The sequence below is a fragment of the Rousettus aegyptiacus genome, unplaced genomic scaffold (assembly GCF_014176215.1).
Source record: "Rousettus aegyptiacus isolate mRouAeg1 unplaced genomic scaffold, mRouAeg1.p scaffold_m13_p_8, whole genome shotgun sequence".
NCBI classification, from domain to species: Eukaryota; Metazoa; Chordata; class Mammalia; order Chiroptera; family Pteropodidae; genus Rousettus; species Rousettus aegyptiacus.
The window spans coordinates 60,057,227-60,077,135 of NW_023416311.1; the positions used below are offsets into that span (position 1 = coordinate 60,057,227).

Here is a 19,909-nt window from a genome sequence, read left to right on the forward strand (position 1 = left end):
CTACACATTCATATCAGGAATACCTTTAAAATTCCCCTTTTGTATCTGTAATTAGCGTCGATTTATGAGCCAGATATCAAATCAGCTGCAACTTTGTAATTACATCATAGTTTTTACCAAACACTTTTTTCTCTACGTTTGGTTCAGATTTAGTTTCAGTAACAGATTCATCCTTAATGATAAAGATATGCCAATAATAAAACTGGTCTTATGACTGCACGGCAGATTCCAGGGAGATTTGACTTGTGCAAAGACAACATTACTGAAATAAGCAAATAACTTTCTAAAGGTTCTACCTTAAAGAAGAAAAAACCTTTAGACACATATTTCTGGAATATTCCCTGGAGGGAAAAAAAAATATCAATTATATCATCTCCTGCTCTCATCATCCCTATAAGTGAGCGAAGGTTATAAGTACAAGGAAGTAGTATAGTATCGTAGCTATGGGCATTTACTAAAAACAAACGAACATGGTTTCATGTCCTTTGGCACTTAGAAGCTATGTGATCCAGAGCAGCTAATGTTACCTCTCTAAGCCTTTTTTAAAATCCGTAAAATGGGAAGAATAGTAGTACCTGTCTAAAAGGTTGTTGTTTTGATAAGAAATAAATGTTATAAAGCAGCTAATACCGTTAGTTAAAGCAGTTAATACAACACTGACAAATAGTGGGTGTCCATTAAATGTTCAGCACTTTGAACTTATTTATTTCAATCCACATTCTAATATAATAGTATTATTTTTGCACCAATGCTACAAATATCATTACAAAAATGAATAGTATTGATATAGAAATATTTAACTACAACTTTAGCTTTAAAACTCTTCTATAGGAAGCCAGACATCTTTGGTTTGGGTTTTTGACTCAGTGAACTATTATACATTGGTAAAACAAACCAGTTTTAATCATGGACTTAAATTTAAGTTTTAATTCTCTATACTCCAAAATAATTTAGAGACTTCATCCCAAACAATGAAAGTTAATTCTCTCTCTTCTTAGCAAATTAGAATGTGGTTATAATTATGTATATCCTTATTTTTAAATCTAGTATGTATTGAAAGCATATAAATATATGCATGATCTCGCCTTCTTGAAAAATTAAAATTTTATATTATTTTGGTTGGTTTAAAATTTTAGGTTATAAATAAAATATTTTTAAAATAATTGTCTTAAGTTCTCAGCTAAATTAAATGGCATAGTTTGGAAAATTACCTAGAAGGACAGAGGAAACAAGGTACATTTTGCAGTGTGGTAGCTTTATTCTCTCCTTTCTAGACTCTGTTGTCTTAACTTGGTGTTCTTAATGAGGAGAGTTAGCATGAATACCAGATACAGGAATCATACACATTCCAAGTGGGACTTCATTAAAACCAAAAATGCAAAATGTCTATGGCTTCCGTTTTTCAAGAAGTGGCAAACAGTCCCTAGACATATCTGTAATGCTGACCATGTGTATAACAGAGAACTACTTCTAGACCCCTCTTGCACAGAATGCTCTGTTAGGCATTCCACTGGCTCCCCTCTCCCACCAAGCCATTGCCCAGTACTGTTGCCATAGATGGCCATCAGACATTTGGAATGACATCAGGAGATAATCTAAGCAGGCTCTGCCCAAAAGAATTCAAGCTAGCAGGAGACTCAAGATATCAATGTCTTCTTGGCTGACAACAGCATTCCAAAGGTCAACCAGGGTGAAAAGAGGATGGGCTTGGAGTTTCCAGTGCTTTTTCAAAAACCAAGCAGTTAATGAGTATAAGGAAGCATCTCTCAAGGAAAACATAATAATAATAAATAAAGACAAAGGCAACCTGAAAGTCTCCTGAAGGTACGATGCCTCTGAAAGAGAAACAAGGCAACCTCTACCTAGTAGGTCAGTGAATTTTAGGATTGAAGAGATCTCTACCGCTTAAAGGTAAAATTCATGAAGAGTTCTCACCCTGAACCAATTCCCAACCCTCTGACAACTTAGTTCTCCAACTTCTGCTGTTGTGACAGCCCCAAAATGGGTGAATATGGGATTTAATGATATAGAAGTAGAATTTCTTTGTAGGAGAATAAGAATGGCTAATTGCAGTTTACCACTTTCTCAGCCCTGTGCTTTACTTGAATAGCTCATTTGAGGATAGCACTTTATATTCCACATTTTATAGATGAGAAAACTGGGTGAGGTGAAGGAGGGCTTGATAACTTGTGCATAATCATACAGTTACCATGTGATAGAGCCAACTGGTTTTTGGCCACCATGGCCTCTTCTGTTAGTCAGACCAGCCTTTTCAGTAGTCACCCACAGAGAGATTGAAGCCTTCTAGCATATCTGCAAGCACTTGAATAATTAAAAGATTTTCTCTCAGAAAAAAATTTTCCTTGAGAAGGACCAGAAGAACCCTTTACTCATTGAATGATATGCAAATAGAAAATTAATAAGAGAAATAAAGACAATAACTTAAATATGTATCAGCTCTGAAGAGATGCAAGCTTTAAAAAAAATTTATTGTTTTAAAATTATTTATTATTTATGAATCTTCCTATCTGAACACTCAGGGGTGTTCACTAAGGGTTAACTTAAAAGCTAATTACATAAATGGCCAGATTAATACCAACATTTCAACCCCCAATAACAATAAGAAATATAGAGGATAATCATGGCAAAAAAATACTACTACCCAAAGAAACAAAATATTAAAGTGTGAAAGTTAATGCTTTGTCTCTAAATCTTTATGATGTATTCTATTGCCTTATATATCTCAGATAGTGTAATTTGTAATTAACTTTTGTTCATGTTATTAACATTTCTGGTCAAATTCCACCCTAGTGATATCAGTCTAAGACATAATTAATATATCTGACAATATCTTCATAGAATCTGAAGATTATGCTTTAACAATTCTTACCTTATGTAATACCTTTCTTCCCTGACTTTGAGTGCTTTTTAGCTCTTACTTTAAAATTAGAGTAATTCCATTTTCTCAGATTTTTTTTAAGTGTAAGCAAGCACGGTATTATTCCAACTAGTCTCTGAATCTATGACCCTACCAATAATACATTTTTAGTTTGACAGACAGTGTGATTCCCCATACACCTTATTCTCTATTAAATGGAATTTCTTCCTAGAGGAATGCTTAGAAGTATTTTATTGTGTAAAAGGGCACTCTGTCTAAAATCTTCTACCAAGTCACCTTTCTGTAGACTTACTTTGCCTAGCCAACCGCAGGCAAGGTGCCCTGGTCTGGCACAAAGTGTACTAGAACCTGTCACAAATTTATGGCATGATTTGGGGGTGCATCTCTTAACTTCCCTAGGTGTGACTCCCCTACCCTGTAAAAAATTAAGTGCTTCTGTTGTGTTCCCTAGTATTTCTTTCAGTAGGAAGATATTGAAATTCTGACTTTAAAACTTTTCACAACTAGTGCCAAGAAATGCAAATGCCAAGAGTGTCCTAAAATTTAGCTGTTATCATAAAGAGGCTTTATTATTTTTTTTAACCAGCATCCATTTAAACCCTATAGCAGCACATTCCAATAGAACTTTATGCAAAGACGGAAACATTCAACATCTCCCAAATAAGGTAGCCACTAGTCGTTTGCGGCTATTGAGCACCTGGAATGTGGCTAGGGTAACTGAGGTATTGAATTTTAAATTTTATTTAATTTAAATTAACTTAAACTTTAAAAGCCACATAGGTAGCAGCTCATAGCTTTAAGAACATAACGTTGCAACCATTTTACACCTTTGATTTATTCAAACAAGTAGTCTAGGATGCCTTTGGACCGCTGATCTTTCCACCAGGCTTGGTGCCTTTGGTACAGCTCCCCACACAGATCAAAGAACTCAGTTATTTTCATTTTGTGATGATTTTTGCAAAAGATCCCTGCACCCGTTCTAGCGCGCTAACAAATAAAAAGATGGAAAGGGAAAGGAAATTGGGGGAGAAGGGTTCTCCCTAATATCTAGTTGGGTTCATGGCCTTTCTCAGTCAAGATGCGCACATATCTACCGAGCCAGCTAAACTACTAGAGCCAGCGGTTGCCTGTTAGTTTTTAAAATAACTCTGTAGACCCTAAGAGCTTGGGCTATAAAGTCCAGCTCCAGGAACCACGCCCTTTCCTATTGGTCTGGTGCAGGACAGGGGTGGCATGCGCCACTCTCCCGCTCCCAGACTCGCAAAATACTCGGAGCGCTCCGAGCAGCTTGTGCCGCCGGACGCGAACCGCGTGCCAGCGCTTTGTGCACGGTGCGTGAGTTCACTGTGTGCGTCGCTCGGCGCTCATCCCCAGCTCTTTGGGGTCATCTTTCGCCAACCTAAGGGGAAATATCCCCAAGAACCCCGAACCAGACCAGCAGGGCAATTCCCCTGACACCGACACCGCACGTTTCCAAAGCCCGACCACCTCCGTTGTGCAGCCCTCCATGCCCCAGAGCCCACCACGCGGCTTCTTCGCCAAGCCTCTTTCTCCCCAAGCCGAAAAATCCCCGCTCTAGACACAACTTAGGACACCCGCCCCCAAGACGGTACCTCCCCGCTCTGCGCACCCAGCCCAGCAGGCCCCCAGAAGGGCCCCCAGAAGGGACCCCAGAAGGGCCCCAAGCCCTCCTCCTCCTCGCCCGTGGCGCACGCACGTGGCGCACTCACCCCCTACTAGCTGCCTCGGAGCTCTAGAAACACTCCCATGAGGGAGCCCCCGCCCCCTCAGCTCCGTCCGCGGGGAGAAAACTGGGTGGGGGGAAGCGGAGCTGGGCAGAGAAAGAAGTACATGGGTGGTGAGAGCAGTGTTGAGGGGAGGACCGGCAATAATTGGATGGCCTTACGGCTGTTGCGCCTCTGCAGTGAATCCAGCCAGCGCGGATTCACTTTCCACACAAATCATCCGGAGGGATTGTTGCTGCCTGCAATCAATAACTCAGCGGAGTGAGCTGCTGAAACCAGACGCGTCCCCAGTCTGGATCTTTAAGGGGCCGTCCCGACTGAATCCCAGCCCTCTGCTTTCCAAACAAAGAAGTGGGCACCAAAACGCAGGAGGAGATTTTTAACCCCTAACCCCACCCCGATCCTGGGTAAAGATCTTTAAAAATTAAAGGGCACACACATAGCTATCTAGAAGAAATAGTTAAAAGTGGAAGTATGAAAATCCATTTTTTGAATTGAAGGTTTCTGTGATATTTCAAGAAATGGGGTAGAATCAATGTTCCGATGAACGTTTAACAATTTTGTAAGTAAAGGTAAAAGCCATTAAATTTAGCCATGCATATAGGTACTTTTAAACCGGCCTTACATTTGCAAGCAAATTACCGATCAAGCCTTATTTGAGCATATTGATCCAGGAAAAGGAAGAAATGTATCATAATTTGTACTGGCACTTTTAAAAGCCTTAACATCTTTCAGACTATATATGTATATATAATATAAAGATTGCATTTCTTTAAGGTGAAATGGCCCTGGGAGATGTGTATTATGACCCCCATTTAATAGACTGTAAAACCAAACAGAGCTGGGAGAAAGGGAATTCACCAGGTCATCTGGTACTGAGTACTGGTCACTAAGTTCAGAGTAACTCACTGTATGTAGGCCTGAGCCTCAAAGACTAAACTTAGCTAACACCCTTAAAGTAAAGGTGGCCGAAAACCTTCATTTCTCCTTGACTCAAAGCAACTTAGAAATAAAAATAAATCTTAAGGATGTCAAACCAAATATAGATACTTTATAAATCTTAATGACTCTTCACTTTGAAAAGTCTTGTTACTAATATGAATGGGAGAATAGATATTGACCATCACGGTCTGCTGTCTCAAGGATGGGAGAACTAGACCCTTTCTGAAGCCAAGAAAAAAGTTCATTTATGTTCTCAGTTATAGAAACGTAGTTTCAAACAAAAATGAGAACACAGGCGCATTTGTCTGTACTCAATAGTTAAACAGTGTTTGGAAAGATACTACTGGTAATAGAATTCATAAAGGGTACCGAATCCACATTACTAATTCCAAAGTATTTAAAATTGGCCTTTAAGCAACATATAAAAAATGCTACGCTTTCAGCAACTTTGGTATCCCAACCTGACAAAATTTGTAGGTTGGGATATCATGGATTTGACTTTCTTCCTTGTACTTCATCAAATATAAAATTAAATATACAAAAAATGAAGATAAATATAAGATATTTAGATATGAAATAAAGGATATGACTAAACCTTGGCCTGGAATAACAAATCCTGTTATTGTGTGTTGCATTTTCTCAATCACAAGTAGTGCATGTGATGTATACTATGCATGCGCTAAAGTTGTACCTAAAGAATTTTTGAAATTTAGATATTCAGCACTATTTATATTAAAGGTTACAAGTATCACGATTAATGACAATTTTAATTATTTTATATTCAATACATATTCATTTGGTTTAATACTAGAATGTTACTTCAGATTAGAAGTTTTAGAAATGAATTTATTTGAATGTATTTTAATATCAGCATCCATAAAAAAATTTTTTTTAACTATATACCTTGTACTTACACATTTTAAGGTGCCAAAGAAGAGTTGCAAACTGTGAAGTAACTTCTATGAAGAGATGAAGTAAAGAATGGAAGGCAAATGACTGTATATGTATGTGGTGAGTGCTTAACATTTGTTATATCATCTACCACAGAGTTGATTCATAGAGATAAAACTGCCGAACTCTTTGTTGTTAGATATTTATAATATAGACATGTATAAAAGTGATCGAGTTATATAACCATTATATGCATTATATTATAAGCAGTACCATATCATTTTGCTTAAAGCTTACATCACCTTTCAGGGCCTATCTTTGTAAGTCTCTTACAATTAATCCATTTCAGGGGAAGTTATGTATGTCATCTCTACTGTAACTATAAAAAATAACATTTTGAATGCTATTGGAATTTGTATCTTACTACTTTTTATACTTTTCTGAACTTCCACGTTCAGCTACCATGTTTGTGTTGAAAGTATTCGGGCTGAAGAACAAATACTACTATACAGTTGAATAATCTTGAGGGGCAGATTAATCTATAGCCTTTCTTCATTTTAGGGTGAGTTGCTGTGGCAACCACCCCAGCCTACTTTAAAATAGTTTTTTAAAGCTCACTTCAAGAGCTATACCCAGTTGAACCAAGCTTAAAAGCAGACAGACCTAGTGCACAGGATTTTAGCAGACTGCTGATTTAATGTAGGGAAGTAGTAAAGAGAGGCGGGTGGACTAAAATGGTATGTGACCCTGAACAGAAATTAGTTTTCCCTAGAGTTAAAATCCTGAGTATCATGCTCTGTGTAACTTCTGTAGCACTTTAATTAAATATATTGCTAAACAATTCTTTTGGGGGGAAAACAAGTTAACATATATTTACATATATAATAAAGCTCATGATAATTATTTAATAAAGGAAATATTTGATGGTTAAAAAAAGAAAAAGCTTATTTAAATAGTATATCAATCCCAGACATCATTTTCTTTTAAAGGAAGTGTCACCTTTTACTTAACACGCTAGGCCTCGAGCTTCCAATTGGCTTAAAGGGTATAAGAATTTTCTACTTCCCAATCATAGAACAGGAGTAGACTGGAGAATTCATTTAACACATAAGCAAACTGAAGCGCAAAAAAGACACCCTCATTAGGTAGGCACAAATCTTGAACCTGAGAATCCAGGCCTCCTAACTCCTAGTACCAGCTCCTCCCTACACCAGAAAATGTTCTGATCCTACCCAACTACCATGAGGTGGCAAGGATAAGGATAATTTTAGTTAAAAAAAAAAAAAAAAAGTCCAAAAGTGTTTAAAGAAGACAAAGTACATTTTGGATTAAACACTTTGTGGATTACCAATGAATAATTTTAAATCTCAGGTGACTTTCTATTGTATATTTCTGTACAACCTCTTCTGTTCTGCTTCAAGTATAAAAGCTCCTGGGAAAGAAACTAATGCTAATATTAACTTAGGGTCACAGATAATTAAGAAGCTAAATCTGCTGAGGGGAATATCTTATATTTTAAAAGGCCAATTGTAATACATTCTAGATCTAACTTATTTTAAAATTATTGAGTGTGAGGTTATACATACTTTTGAATGTTTGTACTATCATTGATAATTATGGGTTTGTTATAATTTTATTATTAAATGATTCTTAAAAATGTAAAAGCTAAAATAATTTCTTTTTGAAGGAAAATATAAAACTGAAGTGTTCTGAGATATTATCTATAATTCACCAAAAATAGAATAGTTGAAAGTCATGTATTGTCTGTGTTTATTTACTCATGTAAAATAGGCTGTTATGATTCATTACATTAATTTCAGGCATTATGGCAATAAACTTAGATGTTCCTGCAAATGGTTTGCTTTGCCAGGACATTTGCGAATCTGGAAAAAAATGAAATTAATTTAATTTTTACCACCACATGTAGACATATCTCAGTATTCAAAAGGTCTATGCATCTTTAAATTTTTGGATTTTTTTTTGAAGTGATACCTTAAAGAAAACCTAATGCAGGTTATCTCTGCCATACTATTAAAATGAATTCATTGCTAGTAGTAAACTCACCAGATGAAAAAATCAACTGGCAAACAAATAAATTGTAGATGGTAACCTGCAGGAAATAATTCTATTTCAGATTGTTCTTGCTTTGTGACAGCTTGTCATGCTTTTCTATAATAAAAGCAAGAATTTCATCTTAGCTATGCTGATAGTCACAATGGTGATGAGCCAGAAGCCTGAAGATTGTAGATCTAGTTGTACTTGCCTGCAAAATCAACCTTCCTCTTTCAAGTGAAGCCTTGGGGCAGATGCCTAAATATTGAACCTACTGTTCCGAGAAAAGCTACTCACATCAAATAGCCCCTACAGTGAAGCAGGAGGCTTTTTAAATCACACTGTCCTCCCATATTAAAATAGTCTAGAAGCATAGTGCAGAACTTAACAGGAAATGCAACTAGTCATTGGGTTAAACACATAGTGCTGAAAGGAATTTTTTTTAAGTGAGGAAATATCTTTAATTAGCTAGATATTTCAGTATACTCCTATTGTCTACTCTTGTACAGTACATGTTTTTATTTCCCCAATGTATTTTCCCTCCCTTTTACAATATTAAAATTTTTAAACTTGGTTTAAACATTTTTATACAACCTATAGTTCTACTAGCATGCAATCTTGTCTTTTCATGATGTGTACTAGTTGAGGTATTTTATCTTTGGCTTTGTTAGGCGTGGTGTAATTTGGCTAGGAATAGAAGGTAGCCAATTCTTAGTAGCCTTTCCTAAATCTTTAATATTAACCTATTTTTTAAACTTTAACATAAGTATTATCTTCCTTATCAGTCTCTATTTCTGCTTCCTGTGCAGCTGAAACTCTTCAGGATAAGTGAAGTCATCAGCTATCGGATAGGGAAGCCTAATGCATTTGGGAAGTTAGTTTGGTTTACATGTTAATACCCTGGATATAATCCAGTAAGGTGTAGGAGAGATAGAGTGGGAGGAGGGAGGGGGAAATCTCTGAGGAAGCCGCTGCCTTGGTAAATATTTCCAAACTGATTAGAAAGTTCATGGCCTCGCGATGAAGTTGAGATTTAAAATACTGGTAATTCTTTTATTCTGTACATTACTAACACTTGAGCAGCATCTAGGCTCGCTTTCTAAACCTCCGACCTCTCAGGACGGAAAACTGGGTATTCTGGTGATTTAGGAAAAGCGCGCTGGAATCGAGTACTACAGACAGCCCGGACCGTGGTTTTTACGCGTAAGTAACAGAGGAGCGCTCGGACGAGTGGAAGAATGAAGTGGTTAATGCGTCTCCAAATGGGGGAAAAGTCGCAAGAGCAACTATTAGGGTCGCGCTCCTATTGGTCAGAGGAAAGATCCCGACTTTAGAAGGTCTTTCCTGCTGGCTGACTCGCAGCGTCCCCACGGAACGAGCGCACAGCAGCCAGAGACTCGGTTCTCCGAGCGTCCTCGGCGGCGGCGCCGGCTCAGAGCAGGGAGCCGTCGCTCGCGGTGTTGTCTTCATTTCGTGCAATAAAGAATTGTCATTAGGTTTGCGTATGGCATGTGCCGTTACCCCACCGTAAAACTAAAATTAGCAAAATGTCAGGAATGGAAAGATTGATTCACCAAGATGCAATTATCATTTAAAAGTGCTTGATTGAGGTACTGATGTTCAGTGATTTATTCTGCATACCATATACATAATTAAAGTAGTGTAGTGGAGCAATTTATCAATCTAGTTGAGACTGGAGGGGTGAGGAGCGAACTGCTGTATGTTTGTTTTATTAAAATGCTGCGAGGTCTAGTCCCGCCCCCCTTTTGCAAGAGTGAAACTGATGATTTCTCCAGCTCGTGAAGAGTCAACGGTTTGGGATTGTGAAGGAGGGAGAAACGGAAAGGAAAGGCAGCGCAAGGCAAAGGCAAAGGCAAGGACAAAATAAAATAAAGGGGGGGAAAAAAAGGCGAGAGGCACCCCATCGTTCGTGCTGCTTGGAACCGAAGCCCGTGTGCTTCGTTTTCCCTGCCACCCCCGCCTCCCCTCCCAATATCCTTCCACCACTACCCCCTCCCGCCCCCCGCCTTTTTTACGCGATGTTTCAAAGGCGGTGAGCGGCTCTCCTTTTCCCATTCGTCTTCTGTCACTTCCTTCCTGGACGCAGTTTTCTGGACGAGTCTGGTTACTTTTAATCCGACCAGCCGCTAAGGGCCACTTTCTCCTCCTCCTCCTCCTCTTCCTCCCCCCACCCCTTCCTCCTCCGAGCGGCCTCTGCGCGCGCGAATGCGCGACCCCGAGCGCGCCTCCCCCGCGCGCGCTCCTTCCGCGCGCGCGCGCACATCTCTCGTCTCCAGCTCTCTGCTTGCTCTGCTCGCAGTCACAGACACTTGAGCACACGCGTACACCCAGACATCTTCGGGCTGCTATTGGATTGACTTTGAAGGTTCTGTGTGGGTCGCCGTGGCTGCATGTTTGAATCAGGTGGAGAAGCACTTCAAGGCTGGACGAAGTAAAGATTATTGTTATTTTTTTTCTCTCTCTCTTAAAAAAGGAAAATATCCCAAGGACTAATCTGATCGGGTCTTCCTTCATGTAAGTACCTCTGACATTTCACGAGGAAATAGAAATAGCCTGGGTATTGTCTCTAAAATCTGAATCAATATATTCCCCGGCATTGGGTCTCTCTACCCCTGTGCCTTTTTGAAGGCTGAAGTTGAGGTTCGTTCTGCATTCTTTTCTTTAGATTCCATTATTTCCTTGTCTGTGGCTAAAAGTAACTTTTTAGATAGTCCTACCCCTTTGCCATCAGTTATTGAAATCACTCCTGACTCTTTCTTGTCACACCGCTCTGTTTAAAGTTTCATGAAGTTAGTTCACGTCATTAACATGTTTGATATGGTGGAGTGTGTAGAGCCTGGTAGATTTTAATATTTCAGAGAATGTACCGTGACCTTGAAGTACATGCCTTAAGATTTAGCTGTTAGTCCACTGTGGAAAGATGCTTCTCTGAGTCCCCCCAAAGACTCTGATTTGCTTTGGGTTATGCTTCTGAGCCACTAATTCTTGGGATTAGTTTGAGCTAAAGCATGGCTGTCTGTCAGAGTATTATACCTTTGTGCATCTCTTTCCTTTACCAAAGTGCTGGTTTGATAGAGGGCTTCTATTAATTGGTGTGGGCAGAAAGTAATACCCTGGCCGTGGTAGTCTATACATTTCACAGGTCATGTTGGGATTTCAGTATATGTGTTGCTGTTTAGTTCCAGTTAAATACATAGTCGTTTAAAAACTAACAAGGTGAAGTCACTTAAATAGCTTTCTTTTTGGACTTTGGATGAAAGTTACCAAACTCGGTGATAAAGTTTGGCACAAAGGAAGTATATATGGACACGGCACATTGTTTATGGTATTATTAAATATTATGCAAGTATTTAAATTTAATACTAATGTTATCTCCTTTCTAGACTATGGCTGTTGATCTTTGAAGAAAATTTTATATCTGAAGCATTTCTGACTATTCTAGGTCCAGTAGTTATTTTGGGGGAAGAGCTCTTTTTCTTCACATTTTAGGAATATGTATCTTTTGTATAAAATACCTTTATATGTAAATGCTGACAGTATAAGTAGAATCGGGCTCTCTGCCAGTTCTTTGAGCAGTCCTCAGTGGAGAATTGCTTTGACACAAAGTAGGTTTTACTATTGTGAATCTGATACTAACTCTAATAGTAACTGTCTTGTGAAATGGCTACTTACTGCATATATTTTCTTAGTGCTGTAAAGGGAACTCTAGCCACCTTATTATACCAGCCAAAAAGAGTGACCAGCCTCTTTTTCACTGGCACCTTGCAGTGGAATTGTGGTTGCAGAGTAAAGATGTTTATGTAGAGTATAATAACTTCAATCCCTAGAGGCTTGGTAAGACTTGGAAATGTGACCACCTGTGAACCCGGTTTAACCTCTGAATTGCATACTAATTTTAACTTTAAATAGATTAACAATCTCCCATTGGAAACTAAAACATCTTATTTAATTTTTGAAATAATGTTTGGGCTAGATTTTGAAAATTTTCAATATGTACCAATATGGCACAAGCAGTATTTTTGTTTCTCCATCAATTTCAGTTAAATATAATGCAGTTAATAAACCATATTAGCGTCTTCCAGTGTATGCATGAAATTATTTATTAAGTTAAAAGAAGCAGTTCTAAAGCAAGTGGTTCTGAACTTGACAGGTAAAATGAGATGTACCTATCTAATATCCTATCTTAAGAGGAAAAAATATCTCTAAAATATCTCGTTCTATTTGGAGGAAAGTACATTTTGCTATATATTAGACTACTAACTCAATTCTAAAAGCTTATTGTCAAAACACACTTTAAAGTCAATGTTTGTTTAAAATATAGTCCCCCAGTCAAGTTGAGGAGACAATAGTTGGTAGTTATCTTTACTTCAAGTTTTACTAAACTTTATAAAAATCTACTGGTTTTTGTTTTTGTTGTTGTTTTTGTTGTTGTTTGTTTGTTCTTTTACTAATATAACACAACTTTGAAGTATCCGTGGCATATTTTTTAGACTTCATCCTAAAGACAGTATTTTACTTCATTCATAATTACACTACATACATTCTGATTGCTGTGTATATATGTGGAATGTAGTGAAAGATAATATTAAAGATGTAACTTTTATCAAATATTTGTTTCTTTGGTTTAAATAAAAAATGAACACTTTATAATAAAAAGTCATTTTTTCACCTTTCCTGAGCTATTCATACTATAAAAGTATGCAATCACATATATTAACTTTTCAGAATAGAAACACATTAACATTAAGTACATGAAATTTAAATAACAAGCACTTTACTGCATCTTGCCCCTTTTCTTCTTTATAAACATATTTAGTTTTCAAAATTTGAGGGAAATGGTTCATTCCAGTAGGGAAAAGGGCTATCTAATGATTCGAAATTGAATTCAGAAAAAACATCATGTTTTATACTTTTCAGATTTCTATGAATTTCTTCCTTGGCCCTCACTTTACCAAATCAATAAATTGCATAATATTACAACCATATCTTTCTAATAAGTGATTTATTGTATTTAAATTTCTTTTATAAAAAAACTGAGCTAAGTAACTCCTTAGCATATGTTAACATTATATTTCAAAAATTTCTTCTGTTCATTGTAGTATATTTTGTGGTTTTATTTCCCAACTCTACGTGCGGTATATTTTGAGTCTATGAAATCTCAGAAAGTGACAAAAATGGGGAAATATCTGTGCAGCAACATTGTGCTACATAACAACAAAAAAATAGTTTTTGAACAGAGAAACCTGGCTTCAGGGACATAATTCAAAACAACATGGAAGAAGTGCATATGCAATTAAGGGTCACAGAGTGGACTTTAAAGAGAATATTTTAAAAGTTTTACATTTTTTCAAAAGCGTTTTCTCTGAGAGAGCACCACACAAATTAATATCTAAAACTTATAAAAATGCACTTTATGAATTTTATGAATATAGTGATTGCCTGGACACAATGAAAAATTTAATCGCTGATGTTCAGTCTGTGTGCTGCATGTAGAAGGATAGGTGATTAAGATCCCCATCCTCAGCACTGTACCTTAATCTCATGGGCGCGTGGACTGCCTTGCACTCAGTAAAGCCTGACTATTCACCGAGATCTGTCATCTTTAGGAAATCAAACCAGATTACAAAGGCGATTCACAAAACCAGGAGCAACAACAGAGTTTGTGCACCTTACAAAAGGCGGATTACCCAGTTCATGTGTTATTTTGATAGGTCCAAGATAAAAGCTGATTGTTGAGAAATGGCAAGACACTCTAATTTCAAATGATTACTAGATAAGTATACCACAACCCTGTTGCTTCATCATTATGAAGAGCCAGCGGAAAACTCAGTTTTCAAATGACAGGTTTTCAGTAGGAAATAAGAGAAAATATGTCCTTTTCTATATGTCTTTATTACTTAAATTTTAAATTCCATCACTTCTTTATGAACAGACATGAAGTTTTGGCTGCTTATATGAAGCAGTTATTAAAATAAGGCTTAATTGCAGTAGACATTTTCAGAGGCGTTATAAAGAGCACAAAACAGAATTTGCCAGAAATATACATTCATAGTATTGAGTAACTTAGCAGAAAATGCATAGTAAACAGCCATTATGTTAATCTGTTAGCAAATATATTCTTCATAAAATATGTAATTACATAGTTATTAATTCACATATTTGAAAAATATCTTGATAGATGTTTATTGGTCAAGTTATATATAGTTCATGAATGTTATATAAAGATCTTTCTTTACAACAAAATATGATGTTTTGAGAGTTTATTTTAGAGAATAAAGTTTGGTTTACATAATAACATTTTGAAAACCCCAACTTCTTACACATCTAAATCTACAATAATCTCTTGCTTCTTTAAAAATTGAAGTCCTTTTTTACCCAACTGATGCCTCCTAGTGTTTCACACAATAAAACACTAATGAGTCACCCATAAATGTAAACATTGCATTTTCATTGCCAACATCTTCTGTGATACATAAAATTAATATTTATGTGTTTAATTTTCTGTGCATTATAATAAGATAGGAAATTCTAGTGAATGAGATGTTTCATCCAAGTGGATTTGTGACACAAACTTGAAGGTTTTCTTTGATCATAACAATATCTTACTAAGTTCTAATAAGTTTATTACCTTCAGTTCCAGTTTATATACTCACTGTTTATAATCACTCTTATTCCAAGTGAAAAACATAGGCAAAATAGTGCAGCTTCCATTTTGTAGGCCTGGAAATTGTATAGCTGTGTTCATCCAGAAATGCCTGATGAACAAATTGCAAAGGGACTAACCAAAGAAACACTAAAATGTCTTAAAAGAGATATAAAATTTTGCCTACTCTGTCTTGACATTTAGAAATTTCTTCGTAAAGGTGGGATAAAAAGAGGGTTTAGAAAAAATAAAAGTGAAAATAAGTGCACAGATTCCCACATATGTAAAGTATATCACTTTATTAGAAAATAACAACAAAATAATACTTGCCTTGGGAGTATATTATTCTACATAATTGAAGAAAGTTATTAGAACATAACTTCTCATGACTGGCAGATTGTCTTAATGAGGTTGAAATTAGTGAATACCAACTTTGGTGTGAATTTTCTGTCAGGATGATGAGCGTAGACTTTCTATATTCTTGCCCTTCTGTGATTTCAATGGCTTTCTGATTCTGCCTATGAGGATGGGTACTGTAGTTTGTGAAGACTTTTCTCTTTAAAATATTTAGGAAAGGGAGGAGGCATCCCCCTAATGGGTCTTAAATTCAAAAGATGCACTCGAAAACCTGGGCATATATGGGCCTCTTCTTGAGTTGTCATACAACGCACATGTGCATAAAAACATTCACAAATTTCTTCCATTAACACTTGCAAGTGTTCTGAGTGTCCAGACTTAGACTCTAAACTGAATGTAGTTCGTTGCTGTTACCTATATACATATGTATCATTTAGTTCTAATTCAAAGCACATTGCGTTTTAACAATATTTAATTCTCATTTAAGATTTTCTCATTTGGTCAATAATATAGTGCTATTACAATTCTGTGCATGTTGGACACATTTCAAAGAATGTAAGGGGGTGTATTCCTTTCGTTCAAGGAAGCAAACATGTAGAAAGGGGTGGACCTTTCCCACAAGAGCCACATTTCTTCCCTTGGAGAATTGAAGAAAATATGCAGTATGTAAGTGAATAACAGCATGAGAAAAAATAATTTCTAATGCTCTGCCGTAGTTAGTAAGCAAAGGAAACTGTTAGTTGTTTTTCTACACACAGTGATTGATAACCTTTCTCACACTGAATCCTTACAAAAAGTCTATGAAGTGTTGTAATTTTAATATTTAAGTTTTGTAAAGCTCACTAGAATTAATTTTGCTCAAAACAGACATTTGATAGAAACCATTTTACAGATGTATTGAGGCATAAAGAGATAAAAAGAGCTAAAGTCACCCACTCCCTACCTCTCTCTTTTAAGAATAAATAGATAGCATCAGTGTTCTTAATGTTAGCTGTTTTGTCTGTGCACATAATGAAAGAAAATGCTATAACAAAGAGTACCATTGTAAAAAATAAGGTTATAAAAAGGATTATCCAAAATGATATAACCTCACATTTCTTTGTATTAATTAAGATTAATTGCAAAAAGTCATATTTCTATTAAGTATGTTATATAAATCCATTCTTAGTATCAGGTAATAATATGAGTAACATTCATCTGTCATCACCATAATTCATTTGTTGTACATTGTCATTGTATTTCCCAAGTTAATTCTATGTAATTAATTTAAAACACAGTGGCTAGTGTAAACAAAGTTCAAAGTACAAGTAAAGAGAATCTTTTGAAGACATAAAAGAAATTGGTGGTATTACAAGCAATAAAAACAGTAAACCTATTATGGGCAGATTTCTGCAGGAATCATTACTCTTTAATAATGCAGACATTATAGAGACTTTATTAATTCTTAATGCTGTAAATTTGAAATGAATGGAGCAATGTTGTTCATCCTGCAAGTGGTTGACAATTCATGTAGAATGACAATGCACATCTTTTAGTAATGATATAAAGAAAGTACCTTAAACTTCATTTTAAAGGCTGGAGAACCTGATCTCTGAAGCAGTCCCTGATGAGAAACTGCTTTTTCCAAATAGCATCTTGAGCATGGTCTGGTTTTCCTCTTGTATCTTGTTGTTGTAGATAAGGTACACACGAAGAATTCATATAAATTATTCTCGGATACTGTGGGTCTCCAGCATATTGGTTTTAAAAGATGGTGGATGTGGTCCTTTGATAGAATGCCAAGTGTTTTGTTTGTTTGTTTTTTTAATAACAACAGCTAAAACTACCTCTCTCTTTTTTTTCACGTCTGTGATTCTTTCAGCAAGTTTAGAACGATAAGGAAGAGAATGCATCTTTCCCCGAACCCGAAGATAAGCAGCTTTGGCTTATGTATTTGCAAAATTAGAAAATAGATTCACTAATGTAAATAAGTAAGGACAGACAAGGAAATTAGTCTACTGCTTAACAGCATAAACAAGACTTTTTTTTAACCTTCTAATTAATTGTTGACCATGCATAAGGTGTTCAACCAAGGCTCATTATGGAAAACTGGTATTATTGCTTAATGTAACATGAGGGATTGGGATTTCTTTAAAGTAATTTTGAAGATGTGATTATTTAGCAGAAATATTCACAGGAGCATTTTATTTTTAGAATTCATGGTCACACAAGGAAGGCTTTATAGGACCGACTACCTAATTGCAGTCAAAAATCTCTTTAATGAAATGAACACACACACACATACAAAAGAACATACATTTTAAAATTATAATGCCCCTATATTTTTCAGGTTTTTTGGCCACATTTTTTATATCTGAACAGAACATACATGTACAAGCAGATGTTTTAAGTTATATCCTTCATGTAGGTGAGTCTGTAAATGTCCCATTTAACTTAAATGGCTTTGTGGGAAGGTAGTTTGAGGAGTTTAAAAAGGAAAAAAAAAAAAAAAAAAAAAACTTCAGTTACTGTAGCTTCAGCTCTTTCTTTTTAAACAGTAATTACACTCAGGATAAAGAAAGTAAAATAAACTCTTTTCATTCTTTGTAACATCCAGTTTCTAAGGTAGAGCTCTGGCGTATTTTTATTTCTGAATATTCAGGGCAGGTACTGGCAGCAGAGCTACAAAATGAAAACTTCCTGGCTGCAGACCAGATACAGTGCAAAGTGCCACATCATAAACTTCCCCTCTTCTGTCTCGGAGTGATTTCAGCCCGAAGTCATGTCCTCTTTTCCCCTTGTGCAGGCTAAGGAGCAGAGGGCCTTGTTCCTAGGCAGTCGCTTTGGAAGAGGAAAAGGCATAATGTTTCCCTTCTTTAACAGGAAAATTCATCCTCTTAAATCACTGAGACATTGACTGCAAAGTGGATTCAGTATGTTTCCTTTTTTTTCTCGTATAGCAGTTTAGAATGTATAAAACAATAGGTGTAAGAGAAAATGAGACCTCTTCCCCTCTCTCCTCCCAGCACGCTCAGGCCCAATCAGCTGTCTGTATTTTTGTTGTTGTTTTGCAGAGAAAAAATATAATGGTTTCTTTTCCATGAAGCCTGTGCATTATATTCCAGAAATGTTTGGTCATTTTGTGATGCAAATTAACACTGAGTGTTTTTTGTACTTATCTCGGGAAATAGCAATGTTCCACCACAATATGTGGCACTACAGTAATTTTTGATAAACACTCACACTTTTAATGATTGCTACGTCAAAATACAGAGTACAAAGAGAAAATGCGGACTTTAGTTTTCAGATGTGGTTTATGCTCTTTATTTGAAAGGTATGGTGTGAGTAATGCGCTATTATTACCATGCAAAATAAATCAACTTCCAACTATCTGTATTAATATTCTTTGCCTTTGAAACTGTAGTCTGAAAACTCATACTTCTCCCTGTAAAATAATAAGTAAAAAATTGTTAAAACCAGTCTTTAATTACCAGTTACATTCAGTCATTACCAATGTGATTTTTTAAAATCCTATTAAAAAATAATTTCTAGCTGCCATGGCTCCTTTCAATCAGTAACAGAATTCTAATTTGTGCGGTGTAGTCAAGTTATTGCCAGCGCCTTTCTAAAACTAGCCTTCTCTTACAGAAATGTATTAAGTGGGAGCCTTAAGCAGAAAATATTACTACATAATACATATTTGTTGCAATTTTATTTTTATACTGTTATTGATTTAACAGTATACAAATAGTGTATAAAACTAATTTAGTCATTAACCCACTAAACCAATTGTTAACTGCCTAGATAAAATTTACCAAGTCAGACCAACAGTTAAATCTAATTTAATTTTCTCTTTAAACTAAAATAGATTTAAAAAGGTAATTTGAATTATGTTTAAATATCAAGCAACTATTTTTCTGTGGAGCAAATATTTCCTAATAAAGCATCAAGAAATTAATACATCGATCTTAAAATGTAAACATACTCATAAGAGTATGATCATAATGGCCAATCCTTGTGATGGGTATTATGATCAAGAGCCCTATACCTGGCACACTTTCAAATCTCATTAACAGGGGAAAAAATGTTAAACTTTTTTGAATGTATATTAATATACATAGGAGTCAGTAACTTTTGGATTTCTTACAAAATTAGTCATTCTATTTAAAAATTCAGATTCAACTTCTAAAACTGCTTTTATTTAGAATATGGTATATGAAGCTTCTTTATCTTCTTGGAGTTCTCCTGAGCTGTAGGATAATTGGAATCATTACCACTCGATAAATATTGTTAGACACATTGTGATGTTCAGTTGTTTAATGTGTACTGGAAAAAATTTTTTTAAGTAGAAAATGGATTTTCTTGCCATTTAAATATTAT

General features: G+C 36.0%; 2 protein-coding genes across 15 annotated transcripts in view; one reads left to right on the forward strand and one right to left on the reverse strand.

The window, feature by feature from the left end:
* The window catches only part of LOC118606905, a 68,437-nt gene extending 57,373 nt beyond the window's left edge, over positions 1–11,064 (reverse strand). The window contains exon 1 of the mRNA XM_036226286.1: positions 10,566–11,064. Within this exon, the coding sequence (XP_036082179.1) occupies positions 10,566–11,064 (499 nt within the window). The remainder of the gene's footprint in view (positions 1–10,565) is intronic.
* The window catches only part of MEF2C (myocyte enhancer factor 2C), a 141,758-nt gene continuing 131,463 nt past the window's right edge, over positions 9,615–19,909 (forward strand). For 3 of the 14 annotated variants that reach the window (XM_016118689.2, XM_016118683.2, XM_016118686.2), the window contains exon 1: positions 10,839–11,064. The gene's annotated coding sequence lies outside the window, so the exon portion shown is untranslated. Of the gene's footprint in view, positions 9,733–10,828; positions 11,065–19,909 lie in introns of those variants that run through there. The other 11 variants (XM_036225622.1, XM_016118687.2, XM_016118688.2 and 8 more) reach the window with 8 other exon arrangements.